This window comes from Nycticebus coucang, chromosome 7 (genome assembly GCF_027406575.1).
Source record: "Nycticebus coucang isolate mNycCou1 chromosome 7, mNycCou1.pri, whole genome shotgun sequence".
Classification (NCBI taxonomy): Eukaryota; Metazoa; Chordata; class Mammalia; order Primates; family Lorisidae; genus Nycticebus; species Nycticebus coucang.
This window is the reverse complement of record NC_069786.1, coordinates 132,507,850-132,532,240: the sequence shown is the minus strand read 5'-3', so window position 1 is coordinate 132,532,240 and position 24,391 is coordinate 132,507,850. Positions and strand designations below refer to the sequence as shown.

General features: G+C 48.6%; 1 protein-coding gene across 10 annotated transcripts in view; it reads right to left on the bottom strand.

Annotated features, from left to right (window-relative positions):
• Window positions 1–24,391, bottom strand: part of AGAP1 (ArfGAP with GTPase domain, ankyrin repeat and PH domain 1) — a 547,645-nt gene that overhangs the window by 117,332 nt on the left and 405,922 nt on the right. For all 10 annotated transcript variants that reach the window (XM_053596986.1, XM_053596987.1, XM_053596989.1 and 7 more), the window contains one exon: window positions 2,482–2,643. In XM_053596986.1, the coding sequence (XP_053452961.1) occupies window positions 2,482–2,643 (162 nt within the window). The remainder of the gene's footprint in view (window positions 1–2,481; window positions 2,644–24,391) is intronic.

Below are 24,391 nucleotides of genomic sequence, written 5' to 3'. Positions count from 1 at the left end.
GCGCATGTAATTAAACCCGGTCCTGCCAGGAATCCAGGGCCAGGGTGCTGTTACCCTTCCAGAGGCCGCATTTCCAGACAAAGGCCCAACCAGTGGTGCAGCCGCCTGCAGGGCCAGGGGTCACTCCTTCTCAGAGCAGCCCTGGCTCTTCAAGTTTTCTGTTTAGTACATGAACAAAATCCACCTCCTTGGCACCTGCACCCTCCATCCCCCTGAAACCACCTGTGCCATCTGGGACAAGTGAGGCCACGCTCTGCTTGGTGGACCTGCCACCCGCCTGTCATCAGCAGCACCCCGAGGTGTGGGTCCCTGCCACACTCTTCTCCTCTGTCACTTTAGGTTCCCTCCCATAGCATGGGCTTCAGGCCCCAGCGCCAGCCTTCCTGGTGACAGCTGACCTCCTTCCACTGGTCTACAGGTGTCACAGAGCACCCTGATGTGAGTGCTCGAGAGCCTTGAGTCCCTCTATTGAAGGCCACAGCTGCCACAGGAGGCTTTCCCCAGATGGCCGCTCTCTCTTCTCCCCCTCACACCCCTGGGTTCTGCGCCAGACCTGTGGCCCTCTCTGTACCTCTGCAGACAGTCCACGTGGGGGCTGTCCTCTGCGGCCCTCTCTGTACCTCTGCAGACAGTCCACATGGGGTCTGTCCTCTGCGGCCCTCTCTGTACCTCTGCAGACAGTCCACGTGGGGGCTGTCCTCTGCGGCCCTCTGTACCTCTGCAGACAGTCCACGTGGGGGCTGTCCTCTGCAGACAGTCCACGTGGGGGCTGTCCTCTGCGGCCCTCTCTGTACCTCTGCAGACAGTCCACGTGGGGGCTGTCCTCTGTGGCCCTCTCTGTACCTCTGCAGACAGTCCACGTGGGGGCTGTCCTCTGCGGCCCTCTGTACCGCTGCAGACAGTCCACGTGGGGGCTGGCCTCTGCAGACAGTCCACGTGGAGGCTGTCCTCTGCGGCCCTCTCTGTACCTCTGCAGACAGTCCACGTGGGGGCTGTCCTCTGCGGCCCTCTCTGTACCTCTGCAGACAGTCCACGTGGGGGCTGTCCTCTGTGACTCAGCATGAGAGCGCCACTGAGTCCCTCAGGCCTCTGACAGGATCAGCTGACTTTCAATGGCATTTCACTTTCCTACACTCAGAAGAGATTTAAATTTAGTCATTTCCTCTAGGAGGGTCTGTCAATGCTATAAAATTCAGCTACCACACAGATATCTTCTACAGAGCTTTTCCAGTGGGGGGTCGGCGGCTTCGGGGTGTGCAGCCGGACCCATAGTCATTATTTTTTCACCACTGCTGATGGTCAGAATCCTCATCTGTCACATGAGAAAATCAGTTTTAATTGGGTCACCTTCCTAGCAGGACGCTTCTGGGATACAAACAGGAAGAACGAGGTGAAGATGGAGGGCTTTCCCGGAGGGCTGCTGGGTTCTGAACCTGGGTCTTGTCATGAGAAGCACCAAGACGCCGCCCCACCCACAGAGGCTCGGAGACACGCCCCTGCGCCCGCCCGTTCCCAGGGACACGCACTGTGTGTTTGCAGATTCCACTCTGGGTATGAGGAGGGGACCGGCCACTTTCCCTAATGTGGCCTGCTTACAACTTGTGGTGCAAACCCGAACACTCAAACGAGCACAGTATTCAGAAAAACCACGGCAGAAAGAGGGCAAGGAGGAAAGACATGATAATTAAAGGCGGTCCCAGCATGTGGAACACTTCCTGAGGCCACGTGACTGTTGTTGGTCTCACAAGTAATGATACGTGTTACGACAAGGTTTTGCAATTTTAATTTTCCTTTGAGGTAGTTCCTTAACTTGAGAGGTAAAATTAATGCAGTTAATTCAGTGTGGTGTGTGTGTGCACGGGGCCTCTCCATGGCATGAAAAAAGTAACTTCGTGTGAAGGAGCCACTTCAGAAAGATCACATCCAGTTGCCACTGAGGATAATAACAAAGGAAGGACTCGACAAGTCCCAGGAGAATCTAGACGACCTCTGACAGCTGCGATATTGAGAGCACACAGGTAAGAATGGTTGATAGACATTAACAGAAGAGATGTTTCTCACAACATGGTGCTACAGGCAGAGTTGGGACAGCTGTCCCATGAGCCAACATCAGCGATGGCTCCGAGATTACAAGTGGGGATGGTCTTCACCAGAGTAACTGGACACGGCCCACCTCAGCATGAGTGGACACTGCCGCTCCAGGGAGCCACGGCAGGGCAAGACCACAGAATGTGACCAGGCACATGACCGGACTCCAGCATCACCACCACCAGTGGTAACTGCCAGAGGTTGGGCTGAGTAATTTGAGAATCAGCCAGTGATGAGAAGGCCCCAGGACCCCCCTCGTGCTGTCCTGCAAACCGAAGGCACGTGAGGGACCTGCATTACTGTGGTTGTAGGAACGTCTGATTTCACCAATTTGAAAAATATCAGCAAATGTTCCGGAGTGCAGCCTCTCACCCCGCACCCTGAGAGCCTTACCTTCGGCAGTGCTGGAGAGCCCATCGGCTTTGAAGTTGCTGGTGCTTTTCTTCCTTCGGTGCTTCTTTCTGTTGGCATGAGGGGAGGGGGGCGGGTCGAGCTTGGGGCTGGTGGTGCTGGAGATACTTGGGCTGGAACAAACGGAGTCACCCAGCCCCGTGTCTGCCGTCGGACCAGAAAAGGCAAAAGAATACAATGGTAAGCATTTAAAAAGTAGATTTTGCAAAAATCCCAAAGCAACGTTCCTGCAACATCACACAAGGCCCTGCAAGTAACAGCAGGTGGCTGGACTGGAGCCCCCAGCCCAGGATGAGCAGACCAGGCTCCCTCGCCCCCACGCGCCACCTGACGGCCACAAACCAGCACTTACTTCTCCATCACCTTTCTGCTATGGGGGATTAAAAATCCTCTGCTTTGCACGACTGAAGTCTGGAAAGGTGAAGTGGTGAGTTTCTACTTTTTGATTATTTTTCTCTTCCCATAATTACCCTGATACATTAGAAATGAATAAAAACACCAAGAACAGAGAGGAAAGTGTCATCTTGAATGAGCGCACACACCAGGCATTCTTGGCTCGTCCTTCTCCTCATTACACGTGACTGTCACTTCATCATCATCAGTGGAAAATGCTACACTATTTTTCCTCACTCTAATGTCCAGCAATAGGGTTTAGAAGTCGATATAGTAGACCTGCCAATTCTTCATTCATTAAAGCTACTGATTAAAGCTTAAAACCAATACACAGATGTGATTATTCACTACCAGTGAAACTCTCAGCTTACTCCATCCAGTTTCATTTTTATCAAAGAGGAGGCTGACATGGTTCTAAATGGCCAGGGACGCACATGTGATTCAACCAGAACAGAAAAGTACACTGAAAAAAATGACACCAAAACACAGGTGGCATACAGTCCAAGTCCTAGAAATTCTTCATTTCATGATTTAGCATTTTCATAAGTCCAAAGACAAGGTTCTTTGCAATCTATTCAGCTATGCCGCTGACTTGTTCTGAGTACATACTGTGGCCAGCAGCTTTTCTGGATATGCGGCACCCGTCGCTGATCTGGAAAGATGGATAAAGATTCCTGTTTGAGTGGCACTGACGCTGTAGCCAGGCCAGCACCTAGAGGATGCTGGAAGGTGGTGTGTGTACAGAGAAAGGGGATAGGCCCTGGCCTGTGGGGGTCAACCACTGTAGATAGGGTGGTCAGGGTAGGTCTTGCCTGGAAGGGGACCTTCGAACCAAGACTTGACAATGACAAAAAAAGAGACAGGGTGGTCAGGGCAGGGAATGAGCCTGGTAAATTCAAGAACAGAAGGCCAGGCTCCGTCCCTGTAGCTCAGTGGCTAGGGCGCCAGCCACATACACTGGAGCTGGCGGGTTAGAATCCAGCCCGGGCGTGCCAAACAACAATGACAACTACAACCAAAAAATAGCCGGGCATTGTCGCAGGCGCCTGTAGTCCCAGCTACTTGGGAGGCTGAGGCAAGAGAATCACTTAAGCCCAAGAGAGTTTGAGGTTGCTGTGAGCTGTGACTCCACAGCATTCTACTGAGGGCAACAGCTTGAGACTGTCTCAAAAAAAAAAAAAAAAAAAAAAGAACAGAAGGCCAGGGTGGCTGGGGTGGGGGGTGGACATCAGGAGACACTGCTGGAGAGGACTCACTCGTGCACTGAGGGAACAGGGGCCACTGCAGGGCTGTGAGCAGAAGGGTGCCATGACTCAAATATAAACATCCTTGAATCAAACTGAATTTAAAATATTTTTATTTTGTAAAGTTCTAGAAAATGTTATATACTGAAAAATGAAAAAATGTACAGCTTAAGGTATCTGAGAACACATGTGGTTTTAAGAACGCCCAGATGCACCTCCCTGGCCATCCCAAGACCAGCGGGAAGGGGCAGTCTTCATTCCCTGTACCCAACACACATGGACCCGTGGAAGAAAGGGCCCTCAGAGAGCCCCGAGCGAGCAGGACGCCCTGGGCAGCAGCACCTGTGCCAATCGAGTGTCTGCCCGTGGGCTGACTCCATCTCCCGGGGCTGCAGCAGCTGTGGCAGTCTGGCGTCCCGGTGACTTTCCTCCCGGCAGGCTACTCTGCACTGTACACGTACACATCTGTCCTCAGCCACAGTACACATGAAGACAGGTTGCTGTCCTGGCGACAGGACAGGAGGTGGCGTTGGCAGGAGGGATTTGGCCACCTGCTTCCCCGTGCGTCTCCATGGTGGCCTCCAAGCTTGTCCTGGCCCCACCTGTCACCCTCTCAGGGATCTTGATCAGTTACTTCTGTTGGGTCCTCCCTCTCCATCAGCTTCCTGTCTGCCTAGGTGGGAGTGTGTGTGTGATCATTCATATTTATTTATCCCATCCCCCACACTGTTTCCTTAACCCTTCTAACTGCAGTGTTCACAGCACAGCCCTACAGGAGTCACGCTGGTCAGGTACTGTGTGGGGCTCTCCCATACGTGACGCAGACCTCCCAAACACCCACTCCAGTATGTTCTGTCGTTAGCACCTGCATTTTACAAACAAGAGAGATGTTTCGTGACTCACGGAAGACGCAAAGCTGGAGTCTGGCTCCAGAGTCTGCTCAGAACCACCACGGACCGGCATCTCTGGACGAGGTTTCCATCCACATGGGCGGTTTACGTCCATCCTCTTCTCACTCCTCAACAGCTGGCTCCCCTCCTCACTGCTTTACTGTGGCGTCCTCAGGCCATGGCCCACAGACCCTTTTATCTTCCCTGCTCTTAGCTTCTTCCCCATACTGACCTCAAGACGCATCTTCCCCCCACACCTGCGGGGCCTCCACTCACAGGACGCCAAGGACGGTCCCACTCCTGGCTCTCCCTGCCCTTGGCCCAAGGTTTTGCACTAATCTTTCTGAAGTAGCTCTGAGATATATTTTAAGAATACTAGATCCCATTAAATATCAGATAAAAGGCTGGATGAATTAAAATTTTATGTATAATTTCAGTGCTCACCTTTCAGCGATCATATGATGTTCGGTGGGGGAGGTTGTCTAGAGACCCCAAGATCACCACCTGATCCTAAAACAATGTGTTAGTCAATGTTCAAGCCTATAGTGAGTATTTTTGCTCATTTCCAGTATTTCTTGCCCAGGTTCCAAAAGTCTTCACCCTACCCCCCCATTAAGTGTTCAGAAATGGCTTTGCGCCAGGACATGGGAAAACGTCAGCGTGCATGTCCCTGTAATCAGAGGTGCAAAGCTAACCCTGCCGGGAAGCACAGGCCGACACAGCCACCCCTGCCGCCCTGAGGCCGCCTGTTCCTGAGTACTGCGCTGTCTGGGTGTGTCCTCTCATTCAGTAGGCCACGTTAATTCCCAACTTTGCCTGACACCACTGGCGTCTCTATCTCTGAGCTCCTACAGGTCCCACAGTGGGGACTCTTGTACTCAGTTGTCATCTAAATCTAGCTAGTGTGCCTGTCCCCAGGGCTGACTTCCTCGGTGGTGACCAGTGCCAAGCTGAGCACACGGCATCCATGTCACGACGTAAACCCCCTCCATCACCCAGCCGGCTTTTGACAAGAGTAGCACATCCCAGCATTTCTTTTGAGACATTCACCTAGGGCCATGATGGCCCCAACGCTTCACCAAGGGCCGTGACGACCCCAATGCAGGTGCGGTGGGGCCCCTGCTCGTCTCTCTGTTCCAGCCCATTATTCTTTCGTCTGCTTGCGCCCTGGGGCTATACTTTTTTGCTTTTTACAATGGTCTTCGCTATTCCTGGCTGTTCTGAGCGTGCACCTCTGCATACTCATCCTCGTCAATAAGAAAGATGCTGAACAGGGTGGGCCTTGCCTTGCCCCCTTCTCCCCCATCTCTCCTGGCCAGGAGGCTCCAGCGTCCTTTCCTTCCAACCCTCTGCCTGTTCTGCGTGTCTGACTAGGCCCAGGCGGGAGGGGCAGCGCTGGTGGCAGCCTCTGGACAAAACTCCCGAGGCCTTGGACTTGCCCGTCCATCCCGCCACCTGAGGCTGCCTCATAGCTCCTACGTCTCCTCCAGCCCTGGGGTGACAGGACTTTCACTTCACTCAAGACAAAAAAACGCACAAGAGCCTCACTTAGAAGGGCACACCCCTACCAAGCCTGACCCTATGGGCAGTGCCTCGGCCCCACACGTCATACCCTCTTTCAGCTGCCACCAGATGTGCTGTGTCAGCTCCTACCGAACTGCCCCAGGCAATCTCCGTCCTTTAAAGCCCAGCTCCTGGACCGTGTCTGTCCTCATTCCTGGCCATGCCACCCTCTAAGTCTGGCTCACATCCTGCGTGTCCTGGCTCAGGCCACCTGTGCTCTCCACAGTGGCTGTCAGTGGAAAAGTTGCAGGGGGTCACCTCAGGCTCAGCAGCACCCACGCGACCCCCTCCCCTCAGATGTAAGATGCTAGAAGGTGCAGGGAAACCAGGAAGTTCTGGGCCCCAGAAGCTGAAGGAGGGAGCCCCAGGAGGAGCCCTCGTCCACCGGGCATCCCTTGGTTGGCACTGCATTTCCTGGTGAGAGCATGAGCTTTATGAAGGAGGCCTTCGCACACCCTCTTCACCAGGGCACATCCTGAAACATCTTCAGGGTGAATAAGGGAGCAGATGCCCATTTGCTGAATTTTATTAAAGAGCTGACCTCTGCTCATGCCAGAGGCACTTACACAGGTGCACAGAACTGCTCTTTGGTATAAAATAGAGGAGGGCTGTAACTTTGTGCCAAACCACTGTGCTGTGGGTGTCCAAATGTTTGGAATATGTTTTTAGGTGAATAACTATGGCCACGAATGAAGCCTGTTGATGCTGAGAAGTGTCCCATGTCCTCTGCACACACGCACCAAGCAATGTCCCCTGAGCCGGCTGTTGGCAGAGAACAAAGGGCAGAACCCTGTCCCCACAGAGCTGATTTCTAAGGAGTGATGAGAATGCCTATCTAATTTCTTGCTTGATGCCTTCAATAAAAGAGTATCTTTCCTGAACAAAGCAGGAATCGTATCTACGGCAAGTGTGCCATTGGCCTGGGTCTGCGGATGAGGCAGGAGGCAGGAGGCAGGGAGCTTGGTACGCAGCTCCTTCACCAGGCCTAGCAGGTGCAGGCAGCCCATGGCCACCTGGGAAGAAGAGACCAGCAGGGAGATGTCGGTGTCACTGAAGGATCAGGGGCTGAGGAGGGTGGAGGAGGGAGAACAGGAACCCAAGAGCCTCATCCTGGCCACTGGAGGGAGGGAGGTTTTTAAAAGGACACAGAGTTGTCACAGGTAATAAAAACAATGGTGATCTTAAGAAGGACACAGAAAGTGAGACCAGTGTCTCTAAGCCTTTCCCACTCAGGCTCCATGGAGCACTGCCCGCCCACCCCAATCGCTGTTCCCAGGGCCAAGGTCCGCCAAGGGGGGGAAATCATCCCTGGCCCAGCTTAGAGACACAGCTTAGAGACCCCCACCCAGGCTGCAGGGGAGGGTAGGGCCGTCTCTGTCACCGCCTCCCCCAGCCATGCAAACACTCCAGCACGCTATGGCCCCAGCCCTGGCAATCTGATTCCCACTTTCTTGCTGGAGGGGGCCGGCTAGCAGCACTGTGACCAGGTGTGGAGGTCAGGTGTCTGCGGTGGCTTAGGAGGTGACACACATGAGGCAGGAAGGCAGCCGCAGAGAAGGTGATGGAAATGGCACATGAGGATAAGGGCTGAGGAGGGGGAAGGCCCTGGGTGCGGGGGCCTGGCGTGGAGAGTGGCCCAGGGCTCACCTGCAGAAAGGACTGTCCTGATCGTACTCTGGCTTGTGGTGGCTTTGTGGAGAGAGCCCCACAGGTCTCTAGTGAACTGGGTGCTGAGCTCGGCTGTCAGGATATTAGAGCCCCAGCTTCTAGATCTCCAGACCTCCCCCTCAGGAGGAGATGTTTAACATTCCCCCACTTTAAAATATGAGCAATCAAAACGCACTGGCTTCCACGAGATGCTTTTCCATTTCTGATGCTCCTCTCGCCTGACAAGGTATCCCTCAAACGGAAGCAGCCCCCAAAGCCCCTCCCAAGACACTGCAAACGAGCTCCAGCCGCCACCCGGCCAGCGACTCGCTCCTCCCGCCTGAGCGCAGGGGACGCGTTTTATTTTGCAGCAATTACTGGGCACCAGGACGTTCGACCACTGTCGACACATGAAGCATGGGAGGGGAGATGCTCAGGGAAGAAAGGCATGCCAAATTAAAGAGCGAGCGGCCTCATTACTCCACATCCAAACCGGCTTTGACGGGGACCCGGGGTCCCAAGCGTGGTGCAGAGCCGGGCTGGGCCTGCGCCATCCCATGCATTCAATAGCAGCCATTAGTTCTTCCCAATCGGGCAGCGATGTTCAGTGCACACCCCAAAAAATATATAATACGAGCAATAATCATCACAATCTGCAGTCTCTCTGAGCTTCGGTACGTGAAGTATGAGTCAAAGGAGCAGTTTCACTTTTCACTCGGAGAGCTGACAAGCATGACTTGAGGGGAATAAAATAACATTCCGTCCGCATAAATATCAAGCAGCCTGCTCGGGACTGATGGGCCAGGAATGTATTCTTAGCTATCATTCCAGCAGACAGGCCCAAGGACACTCATAACTTATTTTACAATCATTTAGTTTCAGCTCAAGTGGAAAACGTGACAACTTATCTCTGCTGACAAGATGCCATATCAAACCTCACAATTAACTCTCCCCCGATTATCTGCCCAACCGATCATTAGCTGGGCAATTTTTGATGAACTGGTGCAGGGAGCTCATCTCCGGGAGTGTCGTCGCCAGGTGCACTGATAGGTTTCTGACGTCCTAGTGATATTCAAATAGATGAGGCTCTGTGCCTGTGATTCCCACATCCCCCTGCTCCCAGGGGTCTCTAATGTGTCTGCCAGGGGAGCCACTGGGCAGAAGCGTGCTGACCTCCTCTAGCACTGCTGTGGCGATGGCCTTGATCCGTGCGGTGAAGTCCTTCCCTGACCGCACCTATGTTTCAGGGACAGTGCTGGACCCTGCAGAGGGACACCTCCCACCACTTGTCCTCAGGGGGCTTGCTTTGGAATGAAGACACCAAGAGTCTGCTATAGGAGACACCACACTTGGGAAGAGTTGCCAAGGGTTCCTGACTGTTTATTTTCTCTGTGTTCATTGAAGATACAAAATGCTTTAGAACGCACGCTCCTAAGAAGGGTGCATCTATATGAAAAAAAAAGAGAGAGAAGACAAAGGAAAGGAAAGGCGGTCGGGCGCGCACCTGCCAGCTTCCCGTTTATCGTACCTTAACTCACCTGCTCAGCAATGCTAGGCACAATACAGTACTCAGAACCCTCCTTTTTTGGTATTAAAAGAATTCAAAATTATCAAAGAAAGGGGGCATTTGTAGGTGCCAGGAGGGAAACAGCTAAGAGCCAAGACCCTCCATAAACTCAAGATGGGGTCATTGCAGGAACTAGTCAATTGAAACACACTTCCTTTGATAGAAGGCCAAACAATATAAAGCTAATTTGGATCTTTAATGAGGACTCTGTTCTTTCTGAAGCTTACAGAGATGTGTAGGCTGGTAAATAAAGAACAGGCCACCTTTGCCATCCAAGGAAATCACAACATCCTGGGTCTCTGTTAAAAGGTGAGTGTGAAGTGAAGTTCAAAACCTCACCCCTTCTCACAGCCCTTTTGACGGGAGCTTTCAGCGGGAGGAGGTTTACTTGAATCCCCATCTCTGAAGATGTTTCAGAGACTGGCATTATTGTCCCTTTCCTTTGCCGCTCACACGGAGGTACACAATGTCAGAAGGGGCAGCGGGGACGCAGCGGGGGGCCGGGGAAGATGACAGGTGTTAGGGAAAGGAAAAGACGGCACAGCGCTAGACGGAGTTACAAAACGGGAGGAAAGCGACACAACAGGAGGGGCCAGAACTGAGGGGAAACACGGGGACAAGAGTTTCCTACTTGGGCCACTCTCAGTGACACCAAGAGATCTCTAACAATTAGGCGAAATGAGTTGGAATTTAGGAATCTGGATCTTCATTTAGATGGAGCCGTGGATTCCTGAGACCTGGCTTGCCATATACACAAAAATAAAGCCTTACCAAAAAAGCACAAATCCTGGTCACTAATTAGGACACAGGGTTTCTTTTTTTGGGATGTGATGAAAATATTTAAAATTGGTGACAGTTGGCTCCTATCTGTGACTATGCTAATAACATTTGAATTGCACGCTTTAAATAGGTGAAGGATATGTTATGTGAATTTTGCCTCAATAAAGCTACTTTTTTGAAGTGGAAGAGAAAGGGGCAGGTCATTATGTTAAATGCAACACAGCACCTAAATAAAGGTGACAAGTGGGTGGCGCCTGTGGCTCAGTAAGGGCGCTGGCCCCATATACCGAGGGTGGGGGGTTCAAACTCAGCCCCAGCCAAACTGCAACAAAAAAAAGTAACTGGGTGCTGTGGCGGATGCCTGTAGTCCCAGCTACTCTGGAGGCTGAGGCAAGAGAATCACCTAAGCCCGAGAGCTGGAGGTTGCTATGAGCTGTGATGCCACGGCACTCCACCGAGGGTGATAAAGTGAGACTCTGTCTCTAAAAAAAAAAAAAAAAAAAAAATGGTGGCAAGTAAGCCCAATGGACAGCCTGGCCAGATGTGGGAGGGGAAGAGCCCAGGCAGCAGGAGCTGGGTAACCACAGGAACCGCGGCCCTAGGCCACCACAAGACTCAGGCCACAGGCAGTGTTTGGGACTGGGGAACTGACACGGCTGTCTGGCCTCGGGCCACCTGCCCGGAACCGCCTCTACACAGCACCCCTTCCTGGGGAGCTGAGGACAGGCCAGGGTGGAACAGCCCGAGCTTCTCAAGCTCCTGTACATATTGCCCTCCCCCAGTCACGTCCCTCCGCTGACTCCTTGGTCATTTCCTTTGCACCTGTCAAGAGTCCTGGTCTCTCTCCCTTCCTGTCCACTGTGATACGCTTTGGAAAGGCATCCTTGAGTGTCTGTGGTTTGTCCTCATACCCGATGGCCAGCTGGCACTGAACACCCTCATGTGGTTTTAGAGAAAGCCTGGAGAAGCCAGGGGAGCACTCGGGAATGCAAGCCATGATTTTATATTTAAGGGTCAAAAATTAAATTGTTCTCTAGTTGATTTTCAGCTGAATGCAAGCTGCATGAAGTTTAAATTAATCCAGTGCACTCGGAAAAATGTAAAGGCACACTGAGCGGTGGAAATGAAATCATTTCAAGAGATGCTGGTTTCTCTCTCCTGCCTCATCCCCTTTTACATAATCAGCCGCAACCATTTCTCAAGTTCGGTGCATGTAGCTGGTAAATTACAAGAGATTCTGTTTCACCTGGAAGGCTGCACTGGCTGAGGAGGCTGGGGAAGGACTGAGCATGTTGTGGAGAAAACTAAATTAACTCAAGACGTTAATTAGATGCACAATCCGTCTCTGAAAACATAAATTTCTCATCTTTAGAAACTCAGAGGTTTCTATGAAAAGTCACATGCAGTGGAGTTACCAACTGCCACGCAAGAAGGTGTCCTGTCTGTGGCCAGGAAGGCTTCCGCACGCCAGGCCAGGGCACAGTCTTGTCCAGGCCCTGAACGTCCAGGGCCATGTCACGCTCCTCAAGGCACAGAAATACAACAAAATAAGGCTGCCTCTTCCTGGCACACCCTGCTCTTCATCTCTCGACATCATGTGGTTTGAAAACATAGAGTGATGGTGTCCTTAGCCTTTAGAAAATCTGAAATACAGAAGCCCCGACTTAAAAAGGAGCTCATTTCATTGTGACACATCGTCCCATAGAGCCATGGTTCAATGTCATAACAAAGTAAGTAATGGGATGCTTTTCTTTTTAACCATGTGCTTAATTACTTCCCTCCTGTTTAGATGGATTTCAAATTTTTGACCATACATCAACACTTTTGTTTATTTTCAATTATTTGAGATGATTACTTTAGAGCAACTTTCAAGATATGGGTTTAAGAAAACGAGCTCCTGTGGGGGTCTGGGTACATGCTGCTGAGCCGCGGCCCCAGGCCCTGCGCTTCCCCAGCCAACAGCGTGTGGTGAGTGACCAGGCAGGTCAGCTCCCACCCTGTCCACCTCCTGACAGGGTCCCCAGGATGGCCACAGCCTGAGGTGCAGCAGGGCAAAGGCAGGGACAGAGCGACACGGAGGGTTCCACGACAAGGCACCACCCCAATCCCAGCCGGCCAAATGGCCATGCCACCTTGGGGACGACTTCTCTCTTAACTTTAATTTCTTCACAGGCAAAACAGTGCTCCTGAGCCACCTGGCCTGCCTCAGCCCACACCTGGTCTAGTCCCCTCCTTGGCCAATCCCCTGCTGAACTCAGGACTGGCGAAGGCAGCTCTGCCCTCCACTCCCATCCATGGGGACGTGGTGCCAGGCGATGTGCAGACAGACAAATGGACAGATGGGGCCACGCCTCAGCCAGACTCTGCCGTAGGAGCCGTGACGTTTAGTGTCAGGCACATACGGAAGGGACCACAGTAAGCGCAAATGTCACCAGAGCACAGTGGGTCGTGGTGGTGGTGGGGGGCGCACCCCGCAGCCTCCTTTGCTCCCTAAGACCAGGCCCGACACAGCTACAAAAGCCGCAACAATCCAGCATGGTTAAAACTAAGGACTTCACACAGAGAGCACTGACACAAATTAACTGCAACAGAAAACCAGGTTCTGAGAACAGAGAGCATCTTGGGAAATTTGCTTTGAGGTACGCCGTGATGAGAGGCGGACACACCACAGTGTGAGGGACGGACAGGCAGCCCCTCCTGCAGTGGCCGGCACGTGAGCCCCTCCCCAGCCCCCATGGTGGAGGGGGCTGCCCTCTTCCTGGCTCCCTCCAAACACTGCACCCGTCAGGGCCTTTAGCGCACCCTGATTTGGTTCCATGGCAGTTTCCTTCATGTGGCTGTATCCCTGTGACTTTTCTAACTTCTTTACATGTGCCCTTTGGCAAGCAGGCAACAAACACAGAACAGATGCTCAGTAAAAAGCAAAAAAATAAAAAAAAGAACATGCTAAGCACGACCACTGTAGTGCAGAGAAAAATAACTACATTTGAGTGAAGGGGAAAAACCCAGCATACCTGTAACTGTATATGTAAGACCTAGGAGTTTTAAATACTACTTACATACTACCTGAAAAGTCTGCTTTACACACCCTTACAGCTTGAGAATTTTGGAGAATAAATGATTTTACCCTGTATTATGATAATAAATTATATCTCCTTTTTCCTTAGGCATCACCTGTAACCTTTTGTTGTGTTTTAAGTCACCTGTCAAAAATATCAAGATAGTTTTTGAGAGTGAAATCGAATGCTAATTTGTGAAGTTCATTCCACCCCTTTTTCAGTTTGTCCTCACAGAAATACCTTGTAAACATCAAAATACTTGAAAAATTTGTTCCATGTGGTTTCATGACTCTCCTATACCGTGGGATGGGAGGTTTGACTCTGGAAAGGGATCCTGTGGTTCCCAGCCTCTCTAGGTGGTGGGTGGCATGCTGGAGCTGGCAGGCAGGCTCGGCCACTTGAAAGAGAGGCCCTGCACGTCCTTCCGTCACACCTGGCTCTAACACGTGCCCCCTCAAGGGGCTGGAGGTCACTCAGCAGGACCGCCGCTCCTGGAGCCGCCAGCCCCTAGGGATGCTTGGAGGGGTTGGTTCATCCAAACCACTCATCCACAGTGACCCTGAACAGCAAGGCCTGGAGCTGGAGCTGTCTAGGAGGACTCCTAGACTGTGAGGCTCAGCGTTACGGGCACGGCACAATCAAGGACTTTCTACACTTAGTGGGAGGCACTGCTACAGGCCCAGGAGTAACAGCAGGGAGCAAAACAGTGATATTCCTGGCTTAAAAAGAAGACAAAATATATAGCACAAAAATCCTAACAAACAAATCCAGTCCGAGTTCTATATTGCTACAGATAGACACGCAGGCACAAAGGTATTCAAAATGTATTTCCCTAAATTCGCATCGCGAGCTCCCTTGATACCTGTTTTATACCTGCATAACCTTCTAACAATATAAACACTTTTGGTAAAAGTGTAGAAAAGTCCCCCTTATTTCAATTTGAGGATTTGTCCTATAACGTTAAAAAAAAAAAGTTTTAGATGACTTTGGCAGCTATTAAAAAGGGAATATTTTTCTCTCCCGCTGTTTTTGAATTTTGCTAACCTACTGCTGATGACTAGTGACTGTGCTACGTGTTTTATGCAGATTCCAGGGCTGGGGTTAGCCTCTCACTCCCTCTGCCTGGAAACCAGACGTTATCAAGCCCCTCGTGTCTCTGACTAGTGCCGGTGGGCTCTGCTGGGCGCCTTCAGAGGAACGAAGAAGCAGAAATTCTGAGGTCACCTGAGCACTGAGCGCTGGAATCAGCGTGGTATGGTGCCAGTGAGAAGATGGGGCTGATGACCCTTTTTGATGACACTACTACTGTATTTAAAACAATTTCCCAGGTCATAAATATGCAGGAGGGAGGTTCCCCAGGCTCGACACTAAATGAGTAGGTCAGAGTAGACTGTATGCTTCCACCAAAAATCTGTAGCCAAGATTTCTTACAAAGGAGCTTGAGAATTTCCTGCATTTGTTAAGCGCTGAAATTCTGCTGGTGTAAAAACTGCCCCCTCCAGGAAGGGACAGGGAGGCTGATGTGGTGGGATGCACGCATCTGGAACCCAAGATTCAGATCATCCAGGATGCTAGAAGTGTTTATTTTGTGCCAGCATACAACTAGAGATTCCCTGGGAGGACATCTAGGGGAAGGGAAGGCTGTATCTACGGATACTCAGAGAAGACACCTGCGCCAGGGTGACATTTTTTCTGTCTCGCCTGGGACAGCCCCAGTTTATGCTTGTTTCCCAGGGTAATTATTAATATACAGTCATGGCAACTTTAATCTGACCCTGTACGCATCCCAAAAGTGATGAGAGATGACTATTTAAGCATTGGGCAAGTAAGAGGTTTCATGAAAATGGAAAAGCCCCTCTGAGAGCCGCCCTACATTCCTGAGGCTGCTGTGTCATGATGGCCCAGAGAGCATGGTCAATAAACACACCTGGGACTGGGAAACGCTTGTAACATGACAGAAAATTTATTTGAACTTGCCTGGACATCTATCAAGTATTATACTTGGGATAACTGTTTCCACTGACACCTCACAGATGAAGATCCCACAAAGAACAAGCTCATTCCCAGCTGCTGACCACAGATATTCTGCTTCCAAGTGTCACTTACAGAATAGCCTTTTAAAAAAGACAGAAGCATGTAATCCCTAGAATTAACAGTGATATTGAAAAACTAGGATAAAACTTCTGCCAAAAAGCCATTAATAAACCAGCATTAATATTAGAACACTCTTAAAAAAAGAACTGAGTTTGTACCACCTAAGTTTCATCATTTTATTTCTACCACTGTCTTGGAATGTGGGCTTCATCCTAGTTAAAAAAAAAAAAAAAAAAGTACTTGAAGATCCTGAGTTGGATTTGTAGTGAACTTACAGCATTTCCCTCAACATGGCTAAAATTTTGTCAATATAGTTCAGTCAGATACTGTGGTTGATCTTCAGGGAAAATTGCTTTAAAATGAAATGAAAGATAAGATTGTGTTCCACAACGTAATAACGGACATTTCCCCTTTTTTCCTAGAGCAGAAACCCCAGCCCCCGTGGCTGATGGCAGGGTCAGTGGTGGGTGCAGAGAGAAGTGGGATCCCGGGCTGCATTCATCAAAGAGCAGTTCATTGCTATTATTCTTCCCTGCAGCTGCCTCTGATCCCCCGGGGTGAGGTTAAAAGCAGCGACTACCCACCAGCCTCCCTGCCTCCAGCAGCGCGACTCTCTCCCATCTCCCTGTCCTGTGCAGGGTCCCACAATCCCCAACCGCCTCTCTATCCTCTCGTTTGTTCCTCCCACCCGCCCTGCCCCCTCCTCCAGCATGGCTGTGGCTGGCTGGCTTCTGCTCATCTTGGGGATGCTATAGTTTGCCAGCTACCTCTTTGCTGGGCTGGAGGAAACTGGGGCTTTGCTCAGCTACTTTGGACACGAGACTCCAAGGAGTGTCTTCCTCCTAATGCACCCGGGCCCACTGGGCTATATACCTGGCTAGACAGTCACATTTCCCCCATTTCCACAGCCTCACACCCCAGCACGGCCCCTCCCCATCCCCGCGGCTTTCACCAGCAACATCCTCACCCTCTGAGAGCAGCTTCATCCCTGTTGCTGGTACCTCTGTGATTCCCAGGTTTTTGCTACAGAAAAGGAAGAAATAGGTGTGTTTTCCTCCATGAAATGCTCGTCAGTTCCCTATGTGTAGATCTTTGACACCTGTTCCCAGGTGAAGGGTCTCTATTTTTTCTGGTAGAACTTGACAGTTGGTGCTGCGGGGATCTGAGGAACTGTCCTGCAGCTGGGGCAGCTCATTGTACTTTGCTCTTACTTTATGAGGCTGTGTGGAAAATGGAAAAAAGATGCTGATACTGGGGAAAAGAGTGTGATGCTCATACGCTTAGTATGTGAAATGGACACAAAAATGGAATTCACTAGGCATGCTCAGAGTGGCAAATATTCCAGTTTTGGATACTCTGGGGATTGAAGCAGATCTGCTCAATTGTGGAGAAAGAGAGAAAGATGATGATCCCGACTCAGTGCAGCAGGGCAGGCCAAGCTGAGGCGTAATTAGGAATTTCACACTATTTTTTGGCTCCTGTGGAAAAGCAAAACCCTGCTATTGCCTCCTTTGAACAGCATGAGCACACTTTGTACAAGTTCAACTTTAAACATGTTTCCAAGAAAAACTGTAAATGAAATCACGTGTAAAGTATCTCAAATGCAAAAATCCCAAATGCTCCCGTTTGTGAGTGTCGACATGATGCTCAAGTGAAATGCTCACTGGTACATTTTAGATTCGTGATTTTTAGATTAAGAATATTCAACCTTTATCTATGAAAGCTGGGAGCTGGTACTTCTCAAAAACAAATCTATTCCTCCCAGTGTGTTTGTGGCATGTGGGGAAGGGGCTGGGACGCACCTGGACCCAGAGCTTTGCTCCTCAGGCAAGTAACCCTAACCCTGAATATTCACTGACTGCTAAAACGATAATGTGCTCAATCCAATTAAATACTGAGCTGTGATTCACTCTGCTGTGGACACATCATGTCTGTAAATAACAGTGGAAGGTTGTAGGCTCTGCCCTACGTGGGGAAGAACTGCACCATCTTACCTGGCTGCACCACACCGAATCGGGTCTGAATGTACACCTGTAACTTTCCCCACTTGTGGCAAATGGCAGAAGGGGCAGGGACCCAGGTGTCTTGACTCTGCTCTGACTCAGGCCTCTGCTCCCTGCTGTCCCCTCCAAGCCTCAAATGCCTGCCTTTGGCCTCGTCCATCCCAGTTCCATCTTGGTTGGTCAAGGACTATTTTCTAACATCACAAAGAAAGATGCATTGCATTTGCTATTTTTATAAATTAAAGTTTCAAACTGAGCATCTTTACTGCCAAAGTGCAAGTGGAAATTCTCAAATATTCACCTCCTAATTTATGCTCTAACTACAAATTTTGTATTTCATAATCACACCTTCTGAACACTTAAGGATGGATATGTACTCACAGCTGAAAGACGCCAAGATCTCCCACAATTCCCCTGCTTCACACAAGCACCTGCCTCCAGGGGGTGTGTGGGAGCCCAGCCCAGCCCAGCTCAGGCTTCACACTATACAGCCCACACACCACCCTCATCAGCTTTGTGACCAAGTTCAAGTTCTCTAGGACTCAGTTTTCTCATTTACAAATGAGGATAATGGTCCCACTTCATAGCACTGTAGTGCTGGTTTCATGTGTAGAACATATAAAGCATTTATTTAATCCAAGCCTTAGCACACGGCACCCATCAGTGGCATCAGCTATTCACACTCAGCACATTCACTCAGTGGATATGGCCTGTGTCCCTACTGATGGAGACACTGTTCTGAGGCTTGAGAACAGAGGTAAATAAGACGGAGTTCCCTCCCTGTAAGAAGCCAGAGTTCTGGTGGCAGGGGTGACAGATAATACCATAAATGAATGCATCACAAAGGCTGTCGGAGGTGATCAGCAGTTTGGAGAAAGAAAATCAGAGAAGAGGACTGCTGTTGCGTTTAGGCTGGGGCTCAGCGAGGCTTCACTGAGAAGGTGATATCTGGTGGAACTGGAGGGCAGGGGACATGTGTGCACGGGAGAGGTCCTCAAGCACAGCATGTAAAAAGGCCCTGGGGTGACAGGGACACACCTGCCACGTCAGAGGGGCAGGATCATGCAACAACGCTCCTGAAGCTGGTTCATAGACAGTGCCACCTAGGGACATCCAGGGACACCTTTCCAAGTTACTACCGAAAAGCAGCGTTTTAACAGCTCCACAGTCCACGTGCAGGAGGAATCAGCACCCTGGTGTTGGTCATATACGCTGGTTCCAATGTCTGAATTATTTTCAGAGTGTGAAAATTTAACCTATTAATAGATACTTTCTTTTAAATAACACTAAATAAGTAAAGTACATGGAATAACATTCCAAGACATGGAAAATTTAAACGGATTGTAAGTTTAAGTGAAAAAAGTCATTATGATAGAATTCAACTTTGGTAAATGAACACACACACACAAACACACACACGGTGAAAGCATACCACCCCCAAAACAATCAGCTTTGTGTAGAATGCATTTTTTTTTAAAAGCACAAAGCTTATCTGCATTTTTAATTCTTCTGAAATGTAATTTGTTTTTACTAGGAGATAAAGCAAAGATATCGCTATTCAAACTAACAAAGCAAAATTTCTTGCTCGAACAGAGAAGTCAGACCTACGAAAACAGGTTGAAACACGCATAGCTGATGTGAAGCCTTCCTGTGCACCCAACACCCGGGGGTGGGGGGTGCTCGCTTCCTGGCAGGATGTTTACCCGAGCACCATTATTACCCATGCTTCTAAAACCCAAAGAATTTTAAGAATAAAGTGAACATAACTAACACAATTTTATATACAATGGAAAATTATTTTAAAGGACGAATAATTTCTTTGATTGCTGACACTCTGATCTGTGATCTTGCCAGTACTCCCCAGAAGAACAGCGTGTATAGAAAGCTGGGCGCTGGCTTAGGTGATCACTTAAGCCGTGACTGCTTCAGATATGAATGACAGAATTCATTCTATCACACATGATAATTTTTCCAGATTATCTGGTGGTCTGAATGGATGCCGCGGCCTTACAGACCCCCTCTAAGGGCCTGCCCCCATCTCACCATTGTAGCCACTGCCTTCTGACTGATGGGGGCCTGACGTGCCCCCAGACTCCAATGCTCCTATACTAGCACCATAAAGGCCCCTATACAGAGACGCCGAAGCTTCTGGGCAGAGGCTTTCCTGGACATCTTGACATCAAAGAGGAGCAACAGCCCGCAAGATGATTTCAGAGGTGTTACTCTGGGAAGCAGGGATGATTATTTTACTTTTTGCATTAATGTTTAGTTTGATATAAAACAAAGACTGGGTCAATAGCTGGTTTAAACTTAAGTTTCCAATCTTGGGCAATTAAGCTTAAAATCTGGAAGTACATAAAGTAATTCTGTTTTCTTTCTTTCTTTCTTTTTTTTTTTTTTTTTGGTGGTTTTTGCTGGGGCTGGGTTTGAATCTGCCACCTCCAGCATATGGGGAGAGCACCCTACTCCTTTGAGCCACAGGCGCTGCCCCAGTAATTCTGTTTTCTAATTTTATTACATATAGAAGGTAATTCTGAAGTAGAATGCTTATCTCAGTTATAATTTCAGAGTGTAACAAAAGATTATTTCTTTTTTAATCTTTTTTCCTATTTTTAGTTTGTTTGAATTGGGATAGGAATGTAATCCAAACATTGTAACTGGTTAATATGTTTCTTAAGCCTTTTTTAAACTATATGTCTTCTGTCCAGTACTCTTTTTTTTTTATTTTGTGTCTTTAAAAAAATTTTTTTTTGTTGAAATCTAAGTCATCAGCCTGTTTTTTTTTTTTGAGACAGAGTCTCATTATGTTGCCCTCGGTAGAGTGCTGTAGCGTCACAGCTCACAGCAACCTCCAATTCTTGGGTTTAAGTGATTCTCTTGCCTCAGCCTCCCAAATAGCTGGGACTACAAGCACCTGTCACAACACCCACCTATTTTTTTTTGTTGCAGTTGTCACTGCTGTTAAGCAGGCTCAGGCCGGGTTCGAACCCATCACCCTGAGTGTATGTGGCCAGCACCCTACCTACTGAGCCACAGGCACCGCCATCAGCCTGGTTTTCTTTCTTTTTTTTTTTTTTTTTTGTGTAGAGACAGAGTTTCACTTTATTGCCCTCGGTAGAGTGCCGTGGCGTCACTCAGCTCACAGCAACCTCCAACTCCTGGGCTTAGGCGATTCTCCTGCCTCAGCCTCCCGAGTAGCTGGGACTACAGGCGCCCGCCACAACGCCCGGCTATTTTTTGTTGCAGTTTGGCCGGGGCCGGGTTTGAACCCGCCACCCTCGGCATATGGAGCCGACGCCCTGCTCACTGAGCCACAGGCGCCGCCCCATCAGCCTGGTTTTCAACTTTATATTCTGAAGCCTTATATATAGAGCCTTACTCAGTAACTGCATTAGTTTTTACCTTTATCAAGTTCCAACCAAATCATATCCTAAATGTGATCTTTCTTATTTTTTTCTTTTTGCAAATAGATGTTGTAAAATACTCCTATTGTTTCATAATTATGATAATGATTTTTTAATTTCAGGTTAATGTGAGGGTACGAACAACCAAGTCACAATATTTGAATTTGTTAGGTGGAGGCGCTCTTATAGTTGTGTCCTGTACCCAAATGGTGTACCTCACACGTCCCTACATTACGCCCAGGCAGGGGAAGCACCCCAAACCTCCCCCAAACTTGAATTGAAATGAATTTTTCTCCTATGTGGACATACAGGAGATCATCTACTGGCTTCATATTAGTACTGAGGACAATGAATATTTGGTTTTCCATTCTTGTCATACTTTACTGAGAAGAATGTGTTTCTACTACATCCAGGTTAATATAAAAGATGTGCATTTTTTGTGGCTGAATAGTGTTCCATGGAGATATATATGTTCATAGCAATCAAAGCAAATACACACCTTCAGAATGGGAAAAGATGTTTGCATATTATGAATATGTTTGATGTTTGAATATTATGAAAGGCTTGATAACTAGGATCTATAGAGAACTCAAATTAAGCACCAAAAAAGAGCTAACAATCCTATCTATCACTCAGCAAGAGACATGAACAGAACCTTCTCTGAGGAAGACAGACAAATGGCTAACAAACGGTATAAACAATGCTCCTCGTCCCTAATCATCAGAGAAACGCAAATCAAAACCACCCTGAGATATCACCTAACCCCAGGGAGAATAGCCCACATCACAAAATCCCAAAGTTGCAGACGCTGGTGTGGATGTGGGGAGAGGGGACACTTTTACACTATTGTTGGGACTGCAAACTAATACAGCTTCTTTGGAAAGAAGTATGGAGAATCCTCAAAGAACTCAAACTAGACTTCCCATTTGACCCCACAATCCTACTACTAGGCATTTACCCAGAAGAAAAAATCATTTTATCATAAAGACAATTTGCAGTGGATTGTTTATCGCAGTTCAATTTACAATTGCCAAGATGCGGAAACAACCTAAATGCCCATCAACTCAGAAATGGATTAACAAAAACTACTTCTTCAAAACACTATGAAAACTAGAGTGCCTACCTGAACAGATAACTGCTAAAGGTGTTAACTTCACGGACGTAATAGAGAACAACTCCCCTACCAGATCTGAATCCCTGAACTATCCAGATGAAAAGACTGGGTGTGAGAAGCACATCATCTGTTTATCCATTTCTAGTTCTGTTTTTAAATGTAATCATAATTGTTTTCCTACAGATAAGTACATACGTTAAGGGACTCTGAAATACACACAGAAACATTTCCCTGCAAATGTAGTAAGATTTTTAAAATCCCACTGCAGAAATAATGCAATTAAAATAGCATTTATAACTAAATATGTTTAAAATGCTTCTTCACATAAGAGTAAAATTTTAAGTCATTTAAAAGAACCATCTGCTTCTGTGTGACATAAAATTTTTAGTATCATTGTGTAATTAATATTAATATCACTTTCTGTTAATAACCTTATCTGTCAGATAGTAAAGCAAAGATGTAACATAAGATATATTCATTGTAAGAAGCTTAAGAATGCAAAACCAAAGTAATATACAAATATGAGCGGAGAAACTGGACAGAGGGAGTGAGGATGACCCAGCTGGCCATCCACGTGTCCGTCTGTCACCAGCCTCTGGACGCCTGTCTCTCTCCACCCGCTCCTTCACAAGTCTTGCAAGGACTTGTCCGTTTCAGACACCACTCTCCCCCCAAGCTCGAGTCTGCTTCTTTTTCCTTCTGGGTACCCCAATTCTTTTAGATCCCTCGAGGCCTTTCCCTTTGTGCATCTGCTTATAAATTCTAGACCAGGATGCAAGGGACTAAAAAAGATCTGACCAATTTTGTTCTAACAGTTGACAAAGTCATGAGGGAGACAGTATGATTGAAGTTTCTTAAGCTCCTGGATTCCTCCATTGAGGACGTGACCAAACCACAGAACTATGAAGTGAATATATTCCTGGCCCACAAGTGGCATAAAGCCACGAGGAAAAGCCCTATATTGCTCAAAAATGCACATTATAAACTTATGTTTTAATGTTTCAAATACAAAAGATCCCAACCTTTTCTTTGGGGCTGGAGAAGCGGCCCAGTATTGACAAGTCCTTTTATCATACACGACCTATTTGCGATTGGATGCTGGGATAGTAAATGATGCTTTGTATCTTTAAAAAACACAACAAAAAATACCCCTAAAATTAAAAAATTACAGTTGAAAATGCAGGGACTATAAAAAACATAATAAAATGCCAAATAATCTTATAAAATAGACTTTTGTATTCTAGGAAGTTTTAAAAATGTAAGATAGTAACACATTGTTGTACTGAGGTCAATGACAAATAGCTTGATTAAAAAATGGGCCAAGCACATGAGAAAGGGGGACTGAGGACCAGAGCCTCAGGGACGGTGCTACAGGGACATGCAGACTTTCTGCAGGGCGGAGAAGCAGGGATGCTGGCCTGGAATGGCCCCATTCTCTCTCAACCGTCCTCTGCCTGGTCTGGCCATACATGTGGCCACACATGGGACCACTGGCGGGAGGGCGACCTTTTCAAATCGTGGCCCTTTCCTCCCTAAGAACAGGGAGGGCACTGTGCTGGTGCAGGCTCAGGCAAACCTTTCTAGCTTCCTTCTCACCCTCACTGATCTGGTTTTCACCCTCCTTCCCGCCTCTAGGCCTCAGCTCTGTGTCAGCCCCACAAAGCTTCACATACACACCCTGCTTTTCACGCTTTGCACACACACTTCTTTTTCCGGCAATTCCACGGGCCAAACTGGAGTGTCCACCTTCTCTCGGGCCAGGTCAAATGCCCCCTGAGAACCATGGTGCATGGTAAAGAGCTTACGTATGTTTATCAAGTGAACCGGTGAATGAGCAGGTCCATCGCTGTAACCGTGTCAGTGAGAAAGAGCTGAATGTGCCAAGTCGCTGCTGTGAAAATGCAGCTGCAACCCCGACTTATTAGCACTGATTTTACTTATGATTCAGAAGTGGGGGGAGATGACCTAAGGCAGGAAACTCGGGGCTTATTTCCCAGTTCCCAGTGGAGCTGCTGCTCCACTGCCCGTGTTTCCCCCAGAACCCACATGCTCTGCTCTGCGGAAGGGGCCACTAGCTCTGGTAACAAATAGCTTTACAGCAACACACAAAGTATTAAGATACTTAATCTGAAAA